The 26,473-nt window shown below is 40.1% G+C and overlaps 1 protein-coding gene across 1 annotated transcript in view; it reads left to right on the top strand.

The window, feature by feature from the left end:
- cdkal1 (CDK5 regulatory subunit associated protein 1-like 1) overlaps positions 1–26,473 on the top strand; it is a 229,058-nt gene that overhangs the window by 59,930 nt on the left and 142,655 nt on the right. The window contains exons 5-7 of the mRNA XM_035164365.2: positions 6,542–6,638; positions 12,028–12,076; positions 18,908–19,028. Of these exons, the coding sequence (XP_035020256.1) occupies positions 6,542–6,638; positions 12,028–12,076; positions 18,908–19,028 (267 nt within the window). The remainder of the gene's footprint in view (positions 1–6,541; positions 6,639–12,027; positions 12,077–18,907; positions 19,029–26,473) is intronic.

Here is a 26,473-nt window from a genome sequence, read left to right as displayed (position 1 = left end):
CATTAACGGCTTTTATTTTGTTCACTTTGTCAGCAGTCAGATCCCTCGGACCCAGAGTTGGCTGCTGTTTTATTTATACTGTTTGTATTTTGACAGTTGTTTGAGGAAACTTTTCCAGTATGCTTATTCACAGAGGAGAGGCTGTGTTTTACATTAGAGTAACTATGCGTGTTTTCTCCACATTTGTTCGGTTTGGGCTGTCAGCCAGTAATGGAGATGCATCTCCTGCTAGAATGAAACACTCAAACAAAATTAAGAACACAAATAAAACATTAAATAAATAAACACACATCATTGCCTCTTAATTAGAGGTAAGTATCAGAGGTAAGTTTAGATATTGGATTGTAAAACAACCACAGAATTGAAATCCAAGTCTTTGATTAGATTGTTGTATAAATGGAAGTTTGTGAAAGTGGAAAATATCCAAAGTAGATGACTGAACACATTTGCTCTGTGACACACTCATGCACACACTCATGCACACACCAGCTCACATCTTAATTACTGAAGCTTGATGGGTACTTAACCTTACCCCTTGCTGCTTATGCTAATGCAGAGAGGTCAGGAGTGTGCTGATTGGCTGGCTCGCTGTCAACTCAGCCAGAAACAACTGTCAGAGTGCAGATGAGGGGATGAGGGAAAAGATGAGACAGAGGAGCAAGGACAGGGGAAATATGGGAGGGGAAGGGGGGTAGAGAACGTAGGGATGTAATGGAAAATAAATCAGTTACACTAGGTTAAATTTGAATGCAGTGATTTTGCTGTAGGACAAAAAGTTTAGCTGAATTAAGTAAAGAAAAATCCAAAAAAGGATATTTAAACATTAGACAGATGGCATTTTAACTCGTTTTCCGAACAGTAGAGGTCACAGAGCACACAGCACACTGAGCTAATCACGATGCAGATCTGTACATCCTAGTTACACCACTCTTACCAGTATGACCTCATCCTTTAAGCAACATGTTTGTTAGAGAGCATATGGCCAGCTCTGTGTGTGTAATGAGCCAGCCCCCCACCATGTAGTGCTCTGTAGGGCTGAGGGTGTTTAGCAGCAGGAAGAGTCATTGAAAGGACACACACACACACACACACACACACACACACACACACACACACACACACACACACACGAAAAGTTGTTCTCCATGACTTCAGAGGACATTACCTTATATTAGGTGATGCAATCACAAGTGGACGTCTGTTAGGTGTGAATACACCCAAGACTCATTGGGGATGCTTTGTGTGTATGTGTGTGCGTAACATTTGCATACGACCACATTTTCTTAGCTTAACGCAAATGTGTCCTGAAGGATTGTCTACTCCGCTGACGTTCTCTGGATAATGGGAGTAATACAAATCTGGTGACAATCTATTATTAACCAACATTTACATTTTTTAAAGGATAATGAGATATAGTCTGTTTGATAGCATTTAATTTTCAAGAACAACCTAATCACAATAACCAAATACACAGAACAAACTTTGATTCATACTTATAAGGGCATGGAGAGAGAAGACGGGAAGACCACTGACCTTGCTTCCACCCTTCATGTCAATGCCACTTAGTGACAGCAGAGGGTATTAAAACCCAGCGACCATTATGCAGATATGAACGACGCAGTTTTACAGAACTGAAGAATTACAAATAAAATATAAACACACCATTCTCAAGAATTAATATGAACTCAGTTGCTGCTTTAGCAAAGCCTGAACTCGAGCCTCCCTCCTGGTCTGCGTGTATCTGAACTGGGTGCTCGCTAGCTTGAATATGATCAGACGCATTAAGGGAGATTACTGCAGAGGTGATTCTCATTAAGTTTTGGTTCTTTGCCTTGGGGAACATTTTCACTTAGGGAAGTGATCAGAAGTCGCAGGATTTGTGGGATTTCTCGACACTGCATGCACTCACCCCACCAGGAGTGAATCTAGCAGCATGCGGTCCTTCTGTACCAGCGGTGCAGCTGGGACTCGTACTAGTGACAGACACGATTGGTGGCCTACATGTGGCGACAACTTAAAATGACAAGATTCGCCATGATGATGGCTGCAGAAATGAAAAAAAAGAAAATTCATGAAAATAGCTAGCTCTACTCGAAACACCAGGCACAACGAACAGAGTCATGAAATGCACTTAATCAATTTGTTTTATTTAGCTAACCACTTACTCTATTCAAACTTTATCTTAGTACATGTACTTGATTTGTTAAAAATGTTGGCCATATTCTTTTACATTGATTAAGACGTTTTCAGACATTTGTTGCAGTTGTGAGAACATCAGCGTTGTGGCTTATTTATATGATAATGTCACTGCATTTCCGCTGCAGTCATATAAATCCTATGCTATAGAAGGTCCAGGCAGGAAGGGTCTCCTTTCACTTCAAGTTTTGTTGTAAGAAAGTTGAAAAGGCCCTTATATAGGTCATGCACTGTGGTCCATCTTAATGCCGAGAGTTATTTTAATGTCATATTTACTACAAGGGGCTTCTCCAAGTCAACCTGATCAATTCAGTTGGACATTTAGTCCGCTCTAATTTGACTGATTCACTGTGTCCACTCAGCTGTTAAAAACCAGTATGTACAGCACAGCCCTCCCTACCATACATGTATACCGCAGAGGTCATACATGTATGCATAGATGACTGTTTGCTGTTTGCCATTACCATCCGTGACCATTGGTATGTGTGTGTATGCATGTGTGGTCTTGAGGCTATAGAGAGCATGGAGTTGACAGGGGGCCATAGAGATTTAGGGCGAGGTGCCAAGGAAGCCAAGGAAACGCGCGCGCGTGTGTGTGTGTGTGTGTCTGCGAGCACACCTCGTCCTCTGATCTCGGGGGACATCTGCTCTGGTCCGGGTCACTGGCAGCGAGCGCTCAGTCGGGCTCAAAAGTATCACCACGGCAACTGCATCACATAATCCCATTCCATCTCATCCCATCCAGGAACTGTGTGCGACGTGATTGGCCTGTTCCCCCCTGGGGCGCTGAGGCGACGGATCAGGCAGCGTCTGCTTACTCGCTGTGTCAGCTATGGCTCTGGGTGTGTGGGCGGGGAGCAAGTAGCGCATTAGAGGAACGTTTGGCGCATTTTGGCAGGAGACGGCGTGAATTATGCAGACGCACCCCTACTGTGTGTGTGTGTGTGTGTGTGTGTGTCTGTGTGCTCAGTGATGCCAGTGTGGGTCCCTCATGAGGAACAGTTTGGGGGGGAACAAGTTACTCTAAGCAGATAAATCCCTTTTTTTGGCTTCATCCGTCTCACTTCACCCAGTCTTGAAAGTTTACATCATTCCCCCGTTAAGTATTTACCAGCATCACGATTCTACTGCTATACAGTGCTCCCTGCCTCTGTGTGTTTTCTGCATGTTTTTACACCAGAACAGAGATTCGAAGTAGCTGGATATTATCCCTTATTTTCTATAATAAAGGCCAAAGGGCTGTTGATAAAGCTATAAACATACATGTACAATAATAGCATGCATTTCTGAGGATCAATGGAAGTACAGTTTCTCTGAACGTGCTGTTAGAACACTTTAGTCTGTGGTGAGGCGTCACATCCAGCAGACTTTCTTTCTCCTCCATGTGTCATCTTTTTTGGCATCTTAAGTGATTTGTTGGTACCTGCTCAACACTTAGAGGAATTAGATGAAGAAATACAAAATGAGGAGACTAAAATAAACCTGAATAATACAAACAGCTCAGAATAATAATCAAAAATAATCATAAAAAAGTTTTCACTATCTGCCTTCATCTCTCCTCCCTTCATCTCCCCACTCATCTCTCACCAACTGTAGCTTTCATCTATCCCTCCATTCCTCGCTTTGTTTGTCTGCCTTCACCTCTCTCTCGCTGTGCTCGCTCGCTCACCCCCTCCACCTCCATCACTCTGCCTGTCTTTGCTTTGCCGAAGAATACAAACACAGCCTGAATTAAAACACAACTGACAGTCTGCATCCAGTTTCTTTGCTCCTCCCATGATTCCTTCCTCACTTACATACCTCCCCACTTTCATCCCTCTCTCCCTCCCTCTCTCTCTCTCTCTTACTCCAACTGTCAGGAGGCTTCATTATTAAAGATTCATGGCGGAGTCTGGGCAGCTCTTCCGAAAGCTTTTGTCAGACAGACCGAGTGTCTCAAATCACACTGCCACTAACTGGAGGTGACATACAGACTCGCACACATCCACATGCGCACACTCGAAACACGCACACATACACTCACTCTTGTTGTGGTTTGCTACAGTATTTACTGTCTGCCAGGCCTTTTAAATTCACATCTTGTAAAAGGAAAAGATTCTTACTGCTGGTTTTCATTTCTATTAATAAGTAATTGTAAATAAATACATGTTTTACCTCACATTGTGTTATACAATATAACATGGCCAGTATCATGAAAATGTTTTATAATAAAGGTTCATATTTATGAACCAATTGCAACAAATGTCGGTACACCCTTTAATATTCATATTCCGTCCTTTAGACTTTATTGTTGATGACAGATTTGATCCTCCTTGTCATGGATGATGCCAGCGTAAACAAATCTGTGGTGAGATTGTCTGCCATTATTCACAGATGATTCCTTTCAGCTGTTGTTTGTTAAAGCAGTCTCCCCCCCCCCACACACCCTTGCTGTACCTTCTGTTTTAAAATACTGACTCCAAAGGTTTTCTATTGGATTGAAGTCAGGGAACACATTTGGTCAGATCATAGTTTTCTCTTTCCTTCTTCTGTAAAGACTCTTGTGTGAACTTTGCATTTTGTTTGAAATAAGGCCCTGTCAAGCTTGTTGCTGATTGGGAGTCATTCCATTCAGTATTTGGTATATGAATTACATTCCCAGTGCAACCTTTACATTTCTTTTTCAATGCACCACATTAGGCCGCATTGGAACAAGTATATTTTATTTTAATCTGACCAAAGAATATGCAGCCCAGGCCTCTTTTCATGTTCTTTGGCAAAGTTTTATCTTTTAGTTTTGTATGCATTTCTTTTCTTTTTGGAGACCATCTAAAGAGTTTGACTTCTTGCAATGTCCTCCCAGCTTTCTGCTCAGTCACTGAGACACCAATTTCCTCAGATAATCCTTCCAGATAATCCTGTTATTGGCAGCATGTCTCTTCCTCTAAGGCCGAACCACTACAAATGTGTTTCGGCTTATGTTCAGTTGCCTACAGATACTTGTGTACCCTATCCCATTTTTATGAAGTCTCACAATCTACTTTAGTGAATGTTCAGACAGTTTGAGACCAACACCATGTTATATTAGACCATATCAAAACAGAGAAAGCTGTGTTGTTATTTTATAACCTGGCTCATTAAAATTGGCCTTAACTGCTAATCATAGTTGTGCTAATTTAAGTTAAACTGAAGTTTCACTTTGTGGCCTGCATTTTTAATGCAGTCTACTTAGCCTTAATTAAACATTAAATCAAATACCCTACACTTTAAATACATGGTATTGTTGTGGCTAAAAACAGAGATTTCACCCTTTCCCTACCGAATTTGAATCGGATCATCTTTGAGTCCAAGTGGCTGTTTTGCTAGACGTAATGAAATTTGCTCTAGGCGTTCTTATTGCGTTAACATGAATAAGACATACAGATGGACGGGCTGATGTCCGTACAGACAGGCAACCCAAAAACAGAGTGCCTCTGGCCATGGCTGTTGCTGGAACTGAGGCATACAAAAATCTGTTGTTCCTCTTTTTGATAATCAGACATAACAAACAAACCAATTATCATAGTTACACAGTCTGAATTTACACTGTGGGATTTACCTTGAGCAAATTCTTTTTCTCAAGGGCATTCCATGAGGGAATAGCTTACATGCCACTGGGGAAAACAAGCAGTGTTCTCCTTGTAGCAAGAAACTTTCCCAAACATTGTTTTCCTTTGTCACATTGACCAGAAATGACAACCAACTGGCACTACAAACACCTCAGTGTTGTTTTCAAGCTCTTTTATTTTTTAAATAAAAGCTTGAAACTTTCTGATTGACTTTGCTTCTAAACTATATTTAACAGTTTTAGTTCAACCCATTAAGACCTAAGACGGCAAATAGAAATGCACTCTAAAACCTAAGCGTTGTTTGAAAACAACCACCTAAAACCTGCAGCTTTTCTGAAAAGCTGACAGAATTGCCAACATTAACAAAAACTCCCTTTCATCATTGTTTTCCTCAAGGAAACTGCTGCTGCAATCTTTTCAGTATCGCTTCCCTCCCTTAAATTGTCAGCCATTGTCTGACACGCAACTTCAAAAAACTTTTTTGAAAACCAACTAACTGTATTACCCATACTCTGTTTCGCCTTTCTCCCAAGTCACGATGTGTTTCATCAGTCACTCGATGACATTGTATAAAAAGTCTCATCCTGCTCTAAAGGGAGAAGCACACAAACCTCACATGTGGTCTTAAAGGTATATAAACCCATATGTAGCATCTAAATGGGTTAAAGAAGGCTGAGACTTAGTTATGCACAATGTTGGTGCAAAAATGCCATTTTATTTACCAATTTTAATCATTTTCTTTGTATTTGTTTTTACAGAAAAGCTCAAGAACAGGAGAAAAAGGTGGTATTAGCAGGTTGCGTTCCCCAGGCCCAGCCACGTATGGACTACCTCAAAGGACTCAGCATCATTGGGGTATGTATCCATATTCATGTTTGTGCATTTGAACTTACTTATCTGACAGCAGTGACCTGAATTTTGTAGGGATATGCTCACACAAAAATATATTTTCTGCCTGGGTCCCTTTGTTGGCCTTTATTTGTGTCTAATGGGTTCACTTTTAGGAGTTCGTACAGGCGCGCACACACACACACACACACACACACACACACACACACACACACACACACACACACACACACACACACACTGAGACTAAGATGGATTGACCTGTCATTCACCTTGCTGCCAACCTGCTGTGTCTGTTCTATTCTGGCCTCCCTGCCGCTTGGTGGATCAATAGACATCCCTGGGAGACAAAACTCCAGACTGCTAAGATGAACAGGGTGGGGAATAGAAAAGCAGGAAGAGTATATGATGGAAGGAGGGAGAAAAGTACGAGACAAAGGGGAAACGGGGAGAGCTGGAATAGAGCCTGAGGATGCTGAAAAGAAAGAAAGAAAGGAAGCATGGAGCATTTGAGAGATAAGGCCCAATGGAAAGAGGAAATATGACATTGGCATGAATAACATGGACACCTGTTTAACGAGTCTGCGCCTGCATATACGACATAGATGCCAAAATTAACCGTGTCTAGAGCAGGTCGTCAACCGCAGTGCTGCATGTGAACAATGTTTAAAAGACAACTGAGAGCGCTGAAATTAATTAACTAGAATGTCTCTGAGCGTTACAGGTTTTTATTTTACAATATGCCGCCCCAGTTCATTTTTGATAAATGCTACCAACCCATGTTTCCTACATAAAACTGTCAGCATGAACTTCTCAGTCGGCTTTAATGTGATTAAACAGTAAGTTTCCCACTTTGAGATGCAAACCCCTTTGACACCATCCCATACATAATGCATGGGTTAGTTTCTAGGTCCAACGCCAAACAGGTAAAATGATGCTAAAAGCTGTGCAGTGCTTCTTTTATTTTTTGTATAAATGTAACGGTTTAATTTTTATGTGTTTTTCTTGGCTGTCTTGTTATCACCATATAGAACATTTCCCACCAGGGTAGAAACATCAGGTATATTGACCCCTAAGCTATCTGATGTATTGAAAAATGTGAAGACCTCATGGCTTAAGGCCCTGAGCAAGAACAGTCTTTCTTTTTCCCCCTTTCTTTAAAGGTATGAATGGCAACTGCACCTCTAAATGTTTGATAGTGTTCTGTGAGAGAGGTGAGGGTTACAGACACCGAGAAGCCAACGAAAAACAAAAATGATGTTGAGGCTAAAGGGAAAACCTCACCTCACATCAGTGGAGTGACAGAAATATGCAGATAAAACAACATCAGTTATCCAAATCCCTCTTCTCTACAGTTTTCTGTGACACATAAACGTGATTTTGGCTTTTTGCTAATTTTTCATTACAGTCCCTCAACTGTTACGTATTCACACAGAACCCTCTGGTGTATGATAAAATGTGATATAGAATTTTGAAATTGTCTTGTAATGTTTGTTTCACCTTAGTTATGACAAGAGGGAAGTATTTTAATAATTGATGATGGGTTTTTATTTGTGTTTTTCTTTATGCTGTCACTCTCTACACCCTGCAAAGTCATTGAGTCTACTTTATTTAAAGTGAAGGGCCTTGGTGGGGCATGAATGAAGTTATTTTTTGTCTGTTCAGTTCTGTATTCAAACAAAATCCCATCAGACCTTCCGACATTAATAAACAATGAGAGGTTTTCCAAAAAGTCCTTGTAGTTGAGCACTGTGTATTAAGACATTTAATCCATGTTAAGCAGAGCTAACTAATTCCTGCATTTCTAAGAACGCCTACTGTTCTAATTAGATTATATCATTCAAATCACCACAGAAAACCTTGATCTTGATTTGAAATAATGCTTGAGTTTATTTGCTTCCATTAGTAAAACAAACTGTCCTGATGAAAACGGGGATAAATCAAACTGTCCAATGTTGATTACTACCTCCTGCTTAAAAATAATGGGGTTGGGGGGTGGGGAGGTGTCTCGAATGTTAAGTTAAATATCCTTTGCCATAAATAATGTAATTGAATTTAAGTAAACATGCCACTGTGTTACACAATTACATTCAAATCAAGTGGCATGTATGTGTAATACAATTACATTCAGATAAACTGGTTTATATATGTAATAGCCTTCAGGGCGAGGCAGAAACAGCTGGGAAGTTTACCACTGCTGGTCCTTTCATTGTTATGAGTAGATTGGATTATGCGGTGATACACACAAACACACAAACACACATTTGTGTATTCCCTTGCCCCCAACCTGAGCCATCACATGTAAAATGCCCAGCCCTAAAACAAGGTCTCACTCCTTAAACAGCCCTATGGAAATTTGAGAACCGAATACATCCCTATAACAATGGCTTCGACTAAAACTCTCCTCACAGCCATAGAAAGACAAGTACACACTGACCGATGCAGGCATGAACAGGCACACATGGTTCACACACCCTGACGGAGGTATACGAGTGTGCACACCCCCCACTTGTATATCCCTGGTAGTTACAATCAGCCTCACAATGGCAGTGACAGTTGGTGGGTTATGCAAATTACATGCAAATAAGCAGTTGTGAATTTGTATATAGTGATTGCACTAACGGCTGGATAAGGGGAGTAGCTAAAAAAAAGTGCCTCCTGTTGAATTCATTCGTTTTAATCGAGCTGTGTGTGTGTCAGCTTTTGTGTGTGTTTCTGTTGTGTTTCGCCGTCTGCAATTGCTGTGAAATGAATGGCGGTGTATTGTGCGTAAGGTACACAGGCAAGTCACGCAAGTCCACAGTGTTTTGCATGTCTGAACCAGACATGCCACTGCCTATATCAGAGATGCGTTTCACACACATGCACAGAGCTCGCAGGGTAATCTGAGAATTACGGTGGGTCAGCAATGTTGTAAACATACATCACGCTTCTCAGTATACAGTGCAATTCATTTATTAAGTATTCAGACTCTTTAAAAAATGTTTTATTTTGCAGCTCTGTGCTAAGAATAGAAATAAAGAAAAAACAGAGTTTAAGAAAACTGTACAAATCAAGAAATCTGTCTGATGTTGGTGATCATGACAACTGTTCATTTGCGACAACGGGCTGGTTCGCAAACAACATCTGATTCTCCAGTTTATGGTTCTGCGTACTTAATCAAGCTTCACTTAAATTGGAACAAACTGGTGAACAGCTCTTTGTGCAGCTTCAGGGCCAAGCAGCCTGTTTTAACTTGCTGTAGCTCAATCACTGCAGGTCACACTTAAAGTTTCAGAAAGAAAGCTGAAACCAGCATCACCACAGGTCAAGCAAACAGACCAATCGAAACAGGCAGGTTTAGAACGGGCTCTGCACTCATTTATTAAAAAGGCGAATCTGAAAACAATCACCTTGACATAATTATTCCGCGCATTGCTGTGAAACTTACGATCTCTTTCTGCTATGATACTTGTAATCACTGGAGCTCATCAAGAGTGACCATCTGATTCTCTGTCACGTCTCTTACCAAGGCTCTTCTCCTGATTGCTCACTTGACAACTCACTTCATTCACTTAAGTCAGGCTCCAGAGAGAGTCCTGGTTGTTGAAATGTGTCAAACCTGATGGTTTCTTTTACCGTTTTAGCTCATTCACCTCAAGATTCACCGTTTATTGCATTGTGAGATGCTCCTCTGTTCACCCCAGTTGTGATGAGTGGTTACCTGTGTTACTACAGCATTTGAGTCAGCTTGAACCAGTGTGGCCTTTTCACCTCTGACCTCAAAAGTGCTGCTCATTGGATGATTTGCTTTTTCATCCCATCCTGAGTAAATTCTATTGGCTGTTGTGTGAAAATCTCAAACCAGCCCATCGGGCAGCGACATTCAGGCAATGGTCAAAGTCACTGAGCTCATACTTTACCCCTATTCTAAGGTTTGAAGTGAATTTTACCTGAACCTCCTGACACTGCTGCCACACGATTGACTGATTAGATAATTGCAAGAATAAGCAGTTCATGGTGAACTGCTTGGTGAGTCTATATATATTCCTTATTCAAACAGAACTCAATGAGCACATTAAGTAGGATTTTAGTGATTAGAATTGACTGGTGAGATCTGAAATAATGGTTAAATTATAAATGATACCTCAACCTATTGAGGGCAGAGGGACACCCGCTGCTCTTCTGAATGGAGCCAGATTGCCTGGCTAGAGGAAAATAGTTCACTTCAGTGTGTAACATGCTTATAACTGCTGCCTGCAAAGCACAGCGTGCATCTGTGTGAGTGTGTTTGAAAGAAGGGTTACACTGGGTAATGGGCCTGGAGGCATTGAGAGCTGGCACTAAGGGTTTGAGCATAGACCTCTAAGAATAGAGAAAGTGAGAGAATTAGATGTAGAGGGGATGCTGGGAGGAATAAAAGGGAAAGTCATGGCATTGAATTATTCTTTTTTTTTTTACTTTCCCCCACTTCTTTTTCCCTCTGTAAACCCTTATATGTCACTTCCACTTATTGTCTCTCCTAAGGATAGTAGATGAGTAAAATGAGTGCTTTTCTCAGAATTCTGGCTCTTTAATATCCACTCAAAGCTTCTATTCTGGCTTCTATCTGTGGCCAACATGTAAGCAGCATCTTGCTTGTTTTTAGCTCCACCAAGGAGGCTATGTTTTCATTGCAGTTTGTTTGTTAGTTAGCAGGATTACTCAAAAACTACTGATTTCGATGAAATTGTGTGTAGGGATGAAGCACGACACATGTAAGAACCTATATCAAATTCTGAAGGGATTCGTATAAATAGGGAGATCGTCTTCTTTTCACTTTCTTTAACATTGAGATATAGGGAATTAGCGTCGGTGGAGGTATGTGCTCTCCTAGTGTTCTTTTAGTCTCTCCATCATTTGGTGGTGGTTTCAGAGTTACCTATGGAGCTGCAGGATTTACATCACAGGGGAAATGAGGAGAATATTTTGATTGGTCATAACATGATTCAGTTTTATTCTCTCATATTCGAATGATGTGTTCTTGCTGAATTGTTCCCTCTATAATCATATGTCTGCCATTCTCTCTGCCTCTTTCTTATACTCCCTTTGCTCTCATCCATGAATGCTCACTCCAAGACCGCGTCTCTGTCGATACATAATATACGTGGTTTTACAGCTACATGGACACGCAATGGCATTTAAGAAATCTATACCACTTCATCCTGGCTGGGAAAACAGCAGCGTCTTCTTTTGCACTTGTTTGTCCGTGTGCTTATACCCCACATCGTCTTTGTGTATATTTACATGCCCACCTTGTTTAAGTGTGGATCAGTTTATGTGTGTTTGTGGGTTGTCAATATCAGGCTTTTGTTTGACCTTGTGGACTTGGCTCGTCAGCATCAATAAACTTCTCCCATGTGTGTCTGTATTTCAGGTCCAGCAGATTGATCGAGTGGTGGAAGTCGTGGATGAGGCAATTAAAGGTATTTTGACGCACACACACATACAAAGCACACACACACACACACACACACACACACACACACACACACACACACACACACACCCAGGAGCAGCAATTGTATGAGTGAGCGAGCAGCAACGCATTGATCAGCTAATGAATGAATGAGAATCCTTTTATTATTGGAATGGGAAATGAAGTTCTTGAGTCAGCTCCACATATGAATGATTTTCAGTAAAGCAGTCTGTCCACTTATTGACAGAAGAGCAGGACTGAGAATGACTGGACTGTCAAAAGCAGGAATATATCATGGTCCTGTAGAAAAGTACCTAATCAAAAATGATGACTGTGAATTATTATAAGGTTTTAACAACATTTGATTGTGTCATTATTGATGGTGATTGTTTAAAGTGCAAACATTTACAAGAGGGGTCCTAAATTAACACCCGTGAAACATGGGCGAGTAAATCTGAGAGGACTTTCACAGCACTGCAGGGTAAATGTTTGGATCAACATGGCCATGTAATGAAACACTATGCCACACCATAGTCTGTATATAAAGATGGACAACATGACAGCTCCCCAAATGCAAAGACAAAGCGCTCAGATTGTCTCCTGTTGGCTTGCTGCAGTATAGATCATAAACCCTGCCTCCTCCATGTTAGTGGATGGGGCATTACTAAATAGTCAAAGTACATGTTAAATTTTTTTTTCCCAAAGATGGTTTCTGTAATTTTATTTGTCGTCACTGATGCAAGGTATTTCGTAAATTTTTCCAGAAAGTTTTTGTTTTTAATCTGTTATATGATGCTATAAAAACTGACTTACGATTGGTCAATCGCATGTAACTGCAGGACCTTGATAATGTGGCTTCACTCTGGATTGCAATTGTGCAGACTCTGGCCCCAAAAGTGCAAAATGGCAGTGTTCATATATCGTAGTTTTTCCTCACTCTTGTTGAGGATTAAGGACAGGGGATGTCGCACCTTGTTAAGCCCTTTGCGACAAAGTGTGATTTGTGAATATGGGCTATACAAATATATTTTTATTGATGGAATGATTGATTTGAGGGATGCAGGTCACTATCATTTGTTTGGTATCAGGCTAATCAAAAGAGATATTGGATGAAACATCTGGAAAAAAGAAAGTTGATAAAGCAAGGTTTGAAGTTGTACAAGGCCGGCTACAGTATTATGCAGAGGCTACAGTGAAGAGTTGTTTTGTGTGTCTCCAGTATGCCGAAGACAAAAAAAGAAACAACACCTTTGTCATCTGAAGTAAAACATTGAATCAGGAGGACATTCATGACCATGAACAAAGCGAGTGCCACACTGCTTGTGCGTCTGCATCCTTGAATCAATCAAAGTCTCTATTCTTGTCCCTGAAGTTCACTTCATAGATGAATTTTAAGATCAGGACTTCTTGAATTGTATTTTGGTTTTTATACTTGAATTGAAATTAGATTTATATGCCAGAATAATAAATATATATATATATATATATATATAATGTATTTTACTCTGGTTTCTTCAAGGCTGTATTCAACATAATTTTGATTTTTGGCCAAAAGGTTAGAAAGTTAATTTCGGTCTACAAGAGTCTGTTCTTTGTGTTAAATGTCCAAGTGCAGGGTGACTTGATTTACTGCTTTTTTTCATGGTTTAAATTGTATGAAAGTAAATGCACACAAAACTTAACTTGACTACGTTGATGAGTATGATCAGTGATTAGCCCTGACGTGTATTTAAAAGCCGAGTGTTTTTCGAATCTCTCTGTCTTGCTGTCTGAGTAGCATGTTAAGTGGTCATCTCCGTCTGAGTGGCTCACAGCGGGACAGACTCACATGGCAGTGATTAGGTCATCCATTTAAACTGTTAGTGAACCAACGCACTCAACAGTTTAATGAAGGTCAGAGCGAGTTTACAGTGTGAGAGTGTCCAGTCAAGCTGTCATTCACCCCCAGCTGTTCTCTAATAAAGAACAGATTGAGTTTACACTGTGTGCTGTGTGTGTATGAGTGACTAGTTTGCACTGCAGGCCTCACTCTAATGAAGGACAGCTGAACTGAGGATTAATTTTACAGTGTGTCATCAACCCTAAATCGTCTGGCTACACACACACACACGCACAAACAAACACACACACTCACTTGTACACCGTGACCTTTATTTCTTCTTTCTTCTCTATGATTTTTCTCCTTCTTTCCTTTTTCTTTCCCTATTCTTTCCTCCACCCATTTCTCATAATCTATCTATGTCTTCCCCTTTTCCTCTTACACTCGACCCTCCTTCCCTCCCCTTTTCCTTCATCCGTGCCCCCTCCATAGAAACTAATTTCCCCAGTATCATTACAGTTCTTTATGACCTCGTATAAACTGAGAACTGTTATTTCAGCTCGGAGGCCTGCGCATAAACCTTTAAGCTCCGGGATTTGCCTGTTGTAATGGCTACTAAAATACTTACTTCAGTGAACGGCTAATAGACACAGTTCTTTGCTGAACCAAAAACCGCTTGCAGGTCTCTTTTCCACATGAGTACTAGTAGGCTTTTATGACCTTGGTTCTTGGTTCTTGAGGCATGAGGCTATCTATTCTGGCTCAAAAAGAACGGATCCAATGTCACTGCACGATCCCTCACTACTGTAAATACTGCATCCATCTAACATAAAGCTCAGGTTACTGCCTGTATAGTAAATACAAGAGCTGGTCTCTATCCTGAAGTTATCTCAGGTGGATTGCTGAGCATGCACACGGTACTTAATATCTATACAGCCACTCACATTACAAGTGCTGCCCGGTCTTGTGGTGCTTGCCACTGTGTAGAAATGTTTTTTAGCTGTGCCTGATGTTAATTTTCTTGCAAACCACGAACACACCTTTGGCTTTGTCTTGTTTTCCAAACCAACCAGTAGATCTGCAAAAAATTCTGTAATAGCACCAATGGATACACATTTTCATCAATAGCAATATATCAAAGGTTCAATATATATGGATAGATTGCTTATGCATTGTGTAAACACAGTGAGGAGGTATAACACATAATAATAACACTTGATTTGTCAAATGTTTTGCTGTTAACAGTGTTTGTCATCCTCTGCTCATAAAAAAAGACTTTAAAACCACATCCTCCACTCAACAGCGAGAAAAATCTTTAAGCTTAACATAAATAATAATGTGACATTTTTCGTAATAACAGTTATGTAAGTTTAGCCATATTGTCCAGCCCTAGATAGAATGCAACACAAAGGCTTGAAATGTGTTTTTCATGTTTTCAATCTTTAAGGATTGCACACTTCCTTGAAAGTCTTACCTTTGCACCTTTAATAAATATTTTACGTACCTCTTTCTTTATAGTGCCATTTTGATTTCTCAATTTCTTTAGTTGCTCTCCCAATATTGATCTTCCATCACTGCGTTGATAGCCTCAGATGATGCTATTTCACCTGATATTCTTTTATCATCAAAACAGTTTAGATTTAGTGTATGTGTGTGACATAGACACAGGGGGCTGCAAAGGTTAGACAGGCTAATGTATCTACTTAGCTTCAGATCAGAGGCTATATTGGATCCATATAACCTCACGATCCTTATTTCACCAGTATAAACAGACTGTTTGTGTTTGTTAATGCTGAGAAATACATCAGGAGTGTGACGATGTTATTGAATGGAAAGATTGAATAAGGGAGGAATTGAAGAGCAGGTTCCAAGAGGCAACTTGATGCATTCACATATGTTTGAAGTCATCTGAAGGCGCTGTGAAGATCGTTTAATGCTCAGTGACCTCCCATCTGGAGGTACAAATGCAAGCTCTGTAGTGGAGCTAGTCATTGTCAAGCATCAAAGCCCCGTGTATGGCTTCTAAAAGGAAGCACTCGTTTGAAATATTTGCATTAAGGCACATTGTAGAATTTATAAGCAATGCATTTGATGTGCATCTAAGATATTTTCCATCAAAATTAATTTCCCTGACGTTTGGCCAGAAAATAAGCAGATTTATTTTTAAAGATGATGGTACATATCCAATTACCTGTTATGTTAGGAGGATAAATGACATTGGCATTGCACTCCTTCTCTCCAATTTACCTCTTTCCCCCTCGATCCTGCCTGCTGCTTTACAATCAAACCAGGGAGCACAACAAGACCCACCACTTATGAGACATCAGACCCAGGTCAAGAGGTCATCCTTTTAGCTCCCCACCTCCATGATCCGGCCATCCATCTGGCTCGCCACTACATCTTTCATCTGGGATGCATTTTTTTCTGTCATCATCAAACCATCCATCCATCAACCCTTCCATCCATCTATCCTTACTCCCCTCCCTCCCTCTCCCTAGCATGATATGATGGGCCGTTATGAGTGGATAGGAGGATTTATGTTGGTTTGTATTTATGAAGGAGAGAAAGGAACAACGGAGAGAGAGAGAGAGAGAGATCAGGGGGGGAAACCGCAGGGGGAAAAGAGGAGGCCAGTCAGTTACAGGAAAATGTGGTATGAGGCGCTGTGTGTGTCTCTGTGTCTACGTGGGGTGGCCCATCTCAGCAGTTGGCCTCTCTAAACTCCGTAATTGAGATGACAATTATGCCAGCTTTCTTCAGTCTTCTTCAAGAAGTCAAGTCACTTATTTTATCTCTTCTCATTCCTGGTCCCCTAGGGCCTGAAATTGAATTTGGCTTTTGATACACTCCTGGTGTGATTTCATGCTGGTCGTGAGATTGTACTTTGAGTCTTGGGTGGCAGGCACACTCTCAGGGGTCCTGTTAAGTTTTAGAGGGAAAGAAAAGACAGGAATATGTGGGAAATGACAATTTACCAAGTTTTATGAGAATGGTCAATGTCATAATTTGGGAAAACCATCTGGAAAACCAGCACCACACTGGAAATGGCTTTCTTCAGACAAGGCTGTGTAAGCAATTAGGTATGGGTAACTTTATTTTTCCCACAGCTAAAATGATCTGAAACAAATGTACAATATCAACAATCTGGAGAAAACATTCAACTTTTACCACCACCCAATAGACCTTAGCTGAAGCGAAATTACTCTTATGGCTATTTTCAGTCAGGAAAAAGGAGTCGATTGTTTTACCGCATTGTGCTTAGCTAGTGTGGTTACGCTTGTTCTGTGAGCTGCTGCTTAGTTTATAGATAAATATAAAATATTTTCTTAATTGATTAAGTCCACTTTATTGTGGTCTATAATTGTGGGATTTTGTCACTTTTTCATTCTTCATAGCAGACAAGTTGGTTCACATGTCTTATTATTATTATTATTACTATTATATTATTTACTTTTGTTTGGATCAAGTGAAAAGTATAAACAAGGTCAAAAATACATTTCTAAGTAGATTTAGGCCTTGTTGCATAAAAACCTGGAAGCCAAAGCTCTTGTAGGCTTTGATCTAGTCAACATATTTTACTCATCATTATTGATATGTCCTTAACTTTCTTCTTTCATACATTTATTGAATGAACTTCTGATTCAATGTTTAAAGCAACAGTTGAGGAGCAGGTGGGACAGTTAATCTCTGTTAAATAATGTATTAATGTATGGATGAACTGATCGATCATCAAACAGAGGGAGAGATGGTTACAGAGATATTAGAGAGCACATTAATTCAAAGTCCTTGTTTTGCTACCAAAGGCGTTTGCACAGACAGCTGGCCCGGAGGAAAAAATGGCCAAACGTGCTCCAAGTCCCAAGCTGTTTTCCACCAGGGAAGTTTTCTCATTTCCTTGCTTGTACTGGGATATTACGACCAGTCACGCCTCACCGATTGGCTCTTTGTCCTCCTCTGGGCCAGATTGTCATTTTTATCTACCAATTGATAGCCATGCTTCCTGCCCTGAGCCCACCCTCCCAGGAGACCCATGTAAAGTGGATGAAAACAGGAAGACAATTCCATCCCTCAGCGGCTCCATCTCGCACGTTTCTAGCTGGTAGCCTATTAGCCGTTCGGGAAGGAGAGACTCCAGTATCCCATTTCCACACACCAAAGCCTGGACATCTTGAGCTATTAGCTATTAGACTCCGTTATCGATTCTCATTTAGTTCTGTAACAATGTTATATCCACTGAGTGATACTTTTGGAATTGTTTGGGTGCAGTTGGTAAAAGATGAAATATCCCTCTTTATTTTGAAGATCCCTTTTTTCTTACCCATCTATCATTGTTTTCACCTCTGTTAACTACTCTGGTAAAATCTGTGGAGTTTAGCTCAGCACAAATATCATGTTCTTTCTCCTCTTCACACTTTATTTATTCATGTTTGCCTTTAATTGATTTCTGGTGCATCTGGTGGCAGGATTATTCCATTTCCTGCATAGTTACACCAGTTAATTTCTCCCTCTTTTGACCAAACCATTACCACATCTGCTCTGATATTGCGAAATACCTCTTCCTCTATTCTCTTCACTTAACCATCATATTTATTAGTTGTGAGAAGTTAAATCAAGGCTTTTATTTGACTATCTAAAGCTTGTTATTGCATAATAGAAAGTTTCTAGTTGTTTGTGGGTGAGAAGCTTTATGTAAATGTGTGTGTGTGTGCATTTGAGTGTGTTGTAGATATAGACAAAACAGTGAACTTCTCTTTTTATTATGTGTTGTTTTATTTGTTTTTCTCTGTGCACACAAACCCTGAATAATGTCATCCAGCAGATTTTCGAACTTATAACACAGTAATATATTCATTTTCAACATGGACATGCTTTTACTGTATCTGCACACCCACCTTTCCACACACAGCTCTACAGGCTAGTGTGTCACCTTTTCAAGCAAACAACAGAAAAACACACACTGGCCGCAACTGTTTCAATTAGAAAACAAGTATGTAATGAAGTCCTGTTTGTTGTTTTCAGGCCACTCGGTTCGGCTGTTAGGTCAGAAGAAAGATGGAGGCCGGAGGCTCGGAGGAGCGAGACTGGACCTGCCCAAGATCAGGAGGAACCCACTCATTGAAATCATCTCCATTAACACTGGGTAGGACACAGACACACAAACAGAAAACCTCCTGCATAAGATATTCAGCTGCAACTGTGAATTCAATCTGTGAATTCAATTTCACTGCTTGCGTGTATGTGTGAGTGTGTGTATAGCGTCTTCCTTTTGCACAACCACTTAAACAGAGCCCCTCTGTGATTCTAATTTGATCAATTTCACATGGTCTGCTTGAGATGTGTGTGTCGTAGTGTGTGTCTGTGTGTGTGCATATAGAGCCACATATTCTTCAAATGTAATCGAAACCCAACAGGTGTCTTATCTTTTTGTCTCTGCTTCCATTTTATTTCCATCATGAAGCAGATACAAAGAAAAACAGAGTTAAGCTGCTTTTACGCAGAGATTCTGCTTTATTCCAGATTAACTTTTATGTTTAGAGTCCGACCGATATGGATTTATTTGGTCTGATGTCGATATTAGCGTCAGATATAACTGCCAATACATATGTCGAAGAAGGAAAAATACAGCACTGATTCCAAAGGTGTCATTATCAAGCCCTTAAGAAATGTACCTCAGGCTTGACCATAAAATGTATTATAAATAAATATAAATAAAACAAAACAAAAATGCAACCAAAAATATGGAACTTGAATTAAGAAAATACACAATCGATCAAGCTCTAGTTACGTTAAGTCACCTTTGATTGTGTAAACTGAACCAAACAAGCCTGCATACCATGTGTGATTTTACATAGCATCTTGTTCCAGAATCAGAGGCGTGACGTGTAACACAACAGTGTCTGTGTCCATCTCTCTGGATATCCATTTTACACAGACATCCATTTGGCTCTGTGACTATCTCTGCTGCCAGGGTAAAGGCATAACAATAATCCACTCTCCAATGCTGTATTCTTACTCTTTATACAGAACTGCAAGGCGGAATAAAGCTACAACATTGCCCTTGTGTGAAACCTGGCTACAGTTACAGATTGAGATAGTTCCTCTTCCATCTTAGCTGTAATGTTGCTGATACTTAGTTTGGATAAGAATACTCACTAAGATTACTGTTGTATATGGTCAAGTTTTATTTTACCATAAACAGCAATAACCCAGATTTATAGTGTAGATAGATAGTTTTAGATAGAAAAGCACAGACATATACACACACACACACACACACACACACTTTTATGGGCTAATTTCATGTTGTTTACAGATCTGCGCGTCTATACTAACCCATGTGCTGTATTCTCAGCGGGCTAGTTAAAAAGGGTTACGACAGACTAATTCCACTGTGCTGGGCCTCGACTGATGATAATCCATCAATCATCCCCCTGCATGTCTTCAAGGTTTATACACTAATGGCTCGACACACAAAGCAAGGAAGTAAACAACTTGTGGACACAGCACTAATGTCCTCTAAGACCAGGGCTTTCGTTGTATAAATAAATAACCATTCACTTTTTGTCGTCATTTCCTCTTTTAAGAAAACAAGATTAAGCTTTTTCTAATCATCTTTGAGAAGTTGCATACATTACATGATCAACAATACATCTCTTTGTTAAAGCCTGTTTCGTGTGCAGTTGGAATTTCCATTAGTGTCCTTGAACCTCTTGGGCTAATTGCAGCAACATTCTGGTCCCTGTAACAAAGTGACCCACTGACAACCAGGTTGTGACCGGTTTTCAGGTCCTGACCTGTTATTTATTACTGCGTTACTACCATAGAAGGTGTTTTTATGATTATTTCGTGTGTGAGAGGGATGCATTGTGTTTCTGTGTTGCTGAAATTGCCACATTTCACATTGTGTCAATAAATGTCATCCATTTACCTTTGCCTTGAAATGCATTACATTTCAAATACATTCATTATAATCGATAAAGGCGGCTTATGTTATAAATCTAGCTCTTAGGTTTTATTTTTCTGTCTTTCATGTTAAATTTTTACTCCAACCGCCACACTCACACATCTCATAAGGCAGCGAGTGTTCCCAAATAGTCAAATGTGTCTTAGACGTGTAGAGCTCATTGGTCTTTATTTGTGGCTTGTGAAGCTTCTTAGGTTAGACTTTCATTTAATACTAGAAAACCTGTTAATCCAACTGCTTCTGCTTTTCAGATAAACACCTTTGGTCACAACCAAATTTAGCTTGTTTAAAAAGGCTAAAAGAGAAACATGTGTTTAGTAAAACTGCCAGTGTACTGTTTCAACACTTGTTTTCAAAGCCTTATTCACAACTTCCTTGTCAACCATTCCCGAAAAAATTGGCCACCAGTGTCATGTGATTGGTTTATTCCTGTATTGTAGTTGTTATGAATAGCTTCAATGGAGGCAGACACACTCTCTTTCTGGCCCTTTCAAAGCCTCTGTGTGTCCTTGGGATAATTGTTGATAAATGGATCTCGGCCTCTTTCAGTGCCTCTTTCACTCCTTCCTCGGTCACTATCAACCGAGCGTGATGTGAATATTTCTTGCTTTTTTGTGATTGTGGACCTGCCTGACTGACCCTTTTTATTTGTCTGTGCCTTTGTTGGCCTTCAAGCCAAATCTTTTTGATGTTGTGGTATGCATGTGCAGATGTAAGTCCCTCCTCCAGCAGGGGGTCTGTATCTGATCCAGATGAATTTGATGTTGTTTTTCAATAGGGTCAGTCTGGCTACAAATAAATCCGCCTTCACTCTTTTAAATGAAACTCTTTTAGAAAGGTCGACGGGATTACGCCAATACACTATGTTGACGGGGTGAATCGGCTGTTGACAAATCTCTGCCAAAATAACACTTGTGTCGCTGAAAATCCAGGCTTAATGTGTGCTTTTGTGTGAGTCGGTCTGTCATTAGTGTCACTGATTTGACACGGTTCTCTTAGCAGATGTGTGTGCGCGTATTTGCACGTGTGAGCGCGCCGCGGCAAACAGAACGTCTCCTTTATGCTCTCTGATTTCCGACGATCTGTTTTAAATAGTCCTCTGAGGTAGTAGTGACATCATTGGTGACATTTGTCAGCTGATGAAAACAGAGAGATCTTTGTCTGACACACGCACTCGCACACACATGCACAACATCACTTGCAGTTGTTCTTCAGACGTCCTCTGCGTCAGATGAGATCATTTTTAAACTTTTAATTTGTAGTGTGTCTGTGTGTGGCCTTTTTAACGTCTCAAGTTTGTCGCCAGATTTTGTGTGAACATGTGGGATACATTCATGTAAGCGCCCTCTCTCTCCCCTTTCCCTGTGTTTTCATGCCAAATGTCAGGTTGACGTCATGCTGCAGGACGGAGGGCTTCCACAGGGGAGCAGCAGGGCCGGGAAATGTCTTGAATCTAAAAAAATAGAAATATTAATATATATTTAAATGCAGTTAATAGATTTTTCCCCCCTAGCATATAATACAGGATTATATGGTAAAGAGTATTAGTAATGCTTTTTCATTTGTATCAAGTCAGTAACTTCCAGTGCAGTAGATCCACATTAAACATGAGATTAAATCAAACAAATGCTTAGATTTGGGCCCTGAAGTCAATAACAGATTTAGTACCACATACAGAGTGATAGTACTTTTAGAGAACATCTCTTTTTGTCATTACCTCTGCCAAAGAGGTTATTTTTTATTCAGTGTTTTTTCTGTTTGTTAGCCGGATTACGCAGAAACTACTGGACGGATTAGTTTTAGTGAGGAATCTGAATCTGAATTTATTTTTCACTTTAACATTGCAAAACCTGTTTAAACCACATTTTTGTTGATTTCTCAGAGGTAAGTCATGGATCTTAATTAAATTAGACATATTTAGGAGACAGATATCTAGGAGTGTGTGCAATTTGGTGAAAATAAATACAAATCCAGATCAGGTGGATTTAAATATGGTTTCACAAGGGGACTGTCGGGCCTTGACGGGGGTGTTTGCTCTATTGAGGGTCTTTCTTGTTACCAGATGCTGAGGGGAAAAAAGCAGCTGTTTACCTCTCTTCTATCACAGCACACTGAGCACAATAGCCGGTGTAAATGGATGGGGTCAGAGGTCGCGCTCAGTGGGGCAGGTTAAGGCACATATGTGGACGATGGTGTGATTGGGATGAAACAGACACAGTTCTTCTTCTTGGTCGAATAATCAGCAGAAATCACAGGTCCACCAGAGAAAGTGTATGTTTATATGAAATGGAAGAGAAGTCTCAGAAGGTGACTCTTTGACTTTGTCAACCACAGTCGACAATTAGGTTCACAGTCAGTGTTAAATTAAACCCACTGCCTCATTTCAAATTGCTCTGCATACAGTCAAATATATAAATCTACTCTACCATTTCCTTCTCTTTATTAGTGCAAATCCACAAAACAGCCTGGCACAGTGTTTCACTTGGGATTACCTATGAAAATTTAATTTCACGTTCAAATTGATTCACAATATTAGTTTCATTAAGTTGCATATTAATTTCATTTGCACCTATTAAAGCCAAATTAGATTGACTTTTTCCTCCCCCACCAAGTTAATTTTATTCCCATCAGAAAATAAATTCAGCTCAGTCCAGCCAGTCCTCAAATGCCCTCTGGCTTTGTATTAAAGGAACAATGACAGGTTCCTCCTGGGCCATTAGCACATTTTGAGTCATCTCTACTTGACACATTAATGAGCCGTGCTCCTAATTCGGTCTTTAAAGTCTCAGTCCAAAAGCAGCGTGCTGCGGCAAAGTTGTTGCGGATATTCTTGTATTTTGTTTTCCTCTGTACTTGAAGACACAGTGAGTGGATGATGATACAAATGTTTACAAAATGATAAAATGTAGCCTGTATGTTTTATATCAAAAATAATTCAGTGGGTTTTTTTTTTTACAGACCACAATTTGAGTCCAATTCATCATTTGAAACATAGTTACTGTTGGCATTTTTCGGATAAAGTTAAATTAATCACATTTAAAAATTTCTTAATAATATAAATAATAATATTTGATATCAACCATTCAATCTCACCACCCTGAATAGACGTCCAAACAACATAATCACTTCATCCTTCTGGTGACCTTGAAAGTTAAAATGCAAAGATGAAGTGACACAGAAGTGACCATAATCAAACAACCAAGGTTTTTCTTTTTTTTTTTCAAGGAAGTTATCTACTTTGAAGCAGCTTTTGAAAAAGCTAAACCTCTAGCATAACCTCTGTCATATTAAAGTTTGTATTTGCAACAATACAGCACAAAGCTCTTTCACAGATTTTGTATGTCTGTATTGAGCCGTCAGCGAGAGCTGTAAAGCAGTGGCTGGAATAGCGGCTGATAAGAAGCATTTAAGAGAGAAATACTTGAAATGCTTAAAGCATTAGACAGCCTTTGATAAATGTACCTCTAAAACCTTGTGAAAGTTTGGATTGGCAACTGTACAACAAAAGCTTTTTCACGGGTTGTCTATAGTTAGTGAATGGTCAGCGATGGATGGAATAGTCGTTGATGAATGCGCAGCATGAGAGAGGAAAATACTTGAAATATGTAGTGTTGTCGTTTTTCAACATAGGGCTGAATCAGACATGGTTGCTTTGAATTTGTCCGTGTTCTTGCTTCTGCAGCTGATGTTGGGCTGGTCTTATGGTGCGGTCACCAGCATTTAGGTTGTCTCTTATGTTGCTCCTTCCATAACTTCTTCATGCAAACAGATGAGCCTGAGGGTAGAGTTCATTTTCCATTCAGCCCTAAACTGGAAAAAAGACTTCATGTCTTTCTAATGCTCTGTGTCACAGTTTTAGCACACTTGATGGTAGTAGAGAAGCTGGTGCCTATGTGACTGTTATGCCCCAGGCTACACTAATGGTCCCATCTTGCTCTCTGTGTGTGTGTGTGTGTGTGTGCGTGTGCGTGTGCGCGCGCTCTCTGCAACAATAAAAGCCCTTTTGTGAGCAAGTTGAATCGTGATGCTTCAGCATCATAAACAAGGAATTTACTGCCACTCAGTCAGGATGGGTCATTAAACCAGTGTGTGTATTTGTTGCTGTGTCTGATTGTGTGAACCTTTGCCATTAGACTCCTGGCATTAAAAAAAAAAGCCCTTTGTTCCACTGTTACAGTTCATTTCATTCCATTATCGGTGTCTTCCACGTTCTGTATTTAGTCACATTTTTGGCAGTCACAGTCTCTGTCATTGTTATTGCGATGTGTTTAAGTCAGGTGTTAATGATCCTCCGCTCCAACCTGAGCACAATAACCAACTTCATCATTTGTATCCAGCAGGTAGAGGAGATGGCTCAGAGGGAATAGGCAGTGGAAGCAGGTTTCTTGTAGTGTGAGCGCACTCTCTCAAATACATGAGTGAAGAACTGCAGGCAGGTGAACTGCTGCCTTGATGTGTCATAGCCGCACTGGCAGTTCTTAAATCACAACTATTGGAGGTTGAATTAATATTGACATCAGATGTTTTCAGACATGTTTACCCAAAAAATCGGAGAAATTAAAGTTAATTTGTTAGAATTTTTCCTTGAATACACGAGGAGTGCAGCAGGAGATTGTCCCAGTCAGGTGTGTTCATAACAACAGGAACATTTCCAGAACATTGAGACAAGAGGTGGCACCTGGGTAGAGCATACAGGAAGCACAATACCATGTGTAAATTACCCTGCAGAAAGCTCTTTTTGGATGGCTTTTGTTTACAGCACATTGACACCGGCATCGGACGTTATTGCCAGAAGCTCTTGAATCTCGTTTTTCCAATCTGACATCTTCTGCACTATGTTTGTCATCCTGAGATATCTGTATTCTTCCAGTTTCTAGTCTGTTCTGTGTTAGAAATCAACACAGCCCACTTGTTTGCTGGATTTTATGGACATCTTTTCTCCTGTATTCTCACATGGGCTCAGTCGGACATTTGACTACGGGGACTGGCAGGAAAAGTATCCCAAGTAACTGAAATTTGTGTTTTTCCCACACTCAGCCCCTCTGGATAAATTTCAAGATAATGTCTCATTTTGTGCATGTCTGAAAGCAGCTATGGAGGCGAGGCCTGCACCACTGTGGAGTTTATGTTGTAATGAAAGTCAAGTTCAGTGTCTGTGATCATGCATAGTGCAACATGTTTGCATTGCCATTCCTAAATATGTATCATTTTGATTTCATTTTCTTACACATTGTGTGACACAGTGAAAACATATTGCTGATATTGTTCTCATTCACAACCTGCACATTATTCTCCACAAAAAGCTTGTGGGGTTACTCTTACTCTTTTTAATAGAGCCAAAGATGTAATACAATAAAATCCAACCGTCTGGATTTTTGTTATTGAGGGGTAGAAACATCCTATTCTCTTTGTCACAGGCCTCACCCATGCAGGGAGTAGAAAAGATAACCTTGGAGCTCATGCGCTATTTTATTCACTTCGCTTTGTTCAGCTCCCTCTTTTCAGTTCCCCCTATTTTCTTTTTTTCACCTTCTGACACTAATAATAACATATTTATCTACCCAACAGAAAGTTAATTTAATCTGGCCATAAAGCCATGTTGAATATACCCTGTTGCCATT

This window comes from Hippoglossus stenolepis, chromosome 8 (genome assembly GCF_022539355.2).
Source record: "Hippoglossus stenolepis isolate QCI-W04-F060 chromosome 8, HSTE1.2, whole genome shotgun sequence".
Taxonomy (NCBI): domain Eukaryota; kingdom Metazoa; phylum Chordata; class Actinopteri; order Pleuronectiformes; family Pleuronectidae; genus Hippoglossus; species Hippoglossus stenolepis.
The sequence above is the reverse complement of the archived record's forward strand: the minus strand, read 5'-3'. Positions and strand labels throughout refer to the sequence as shown.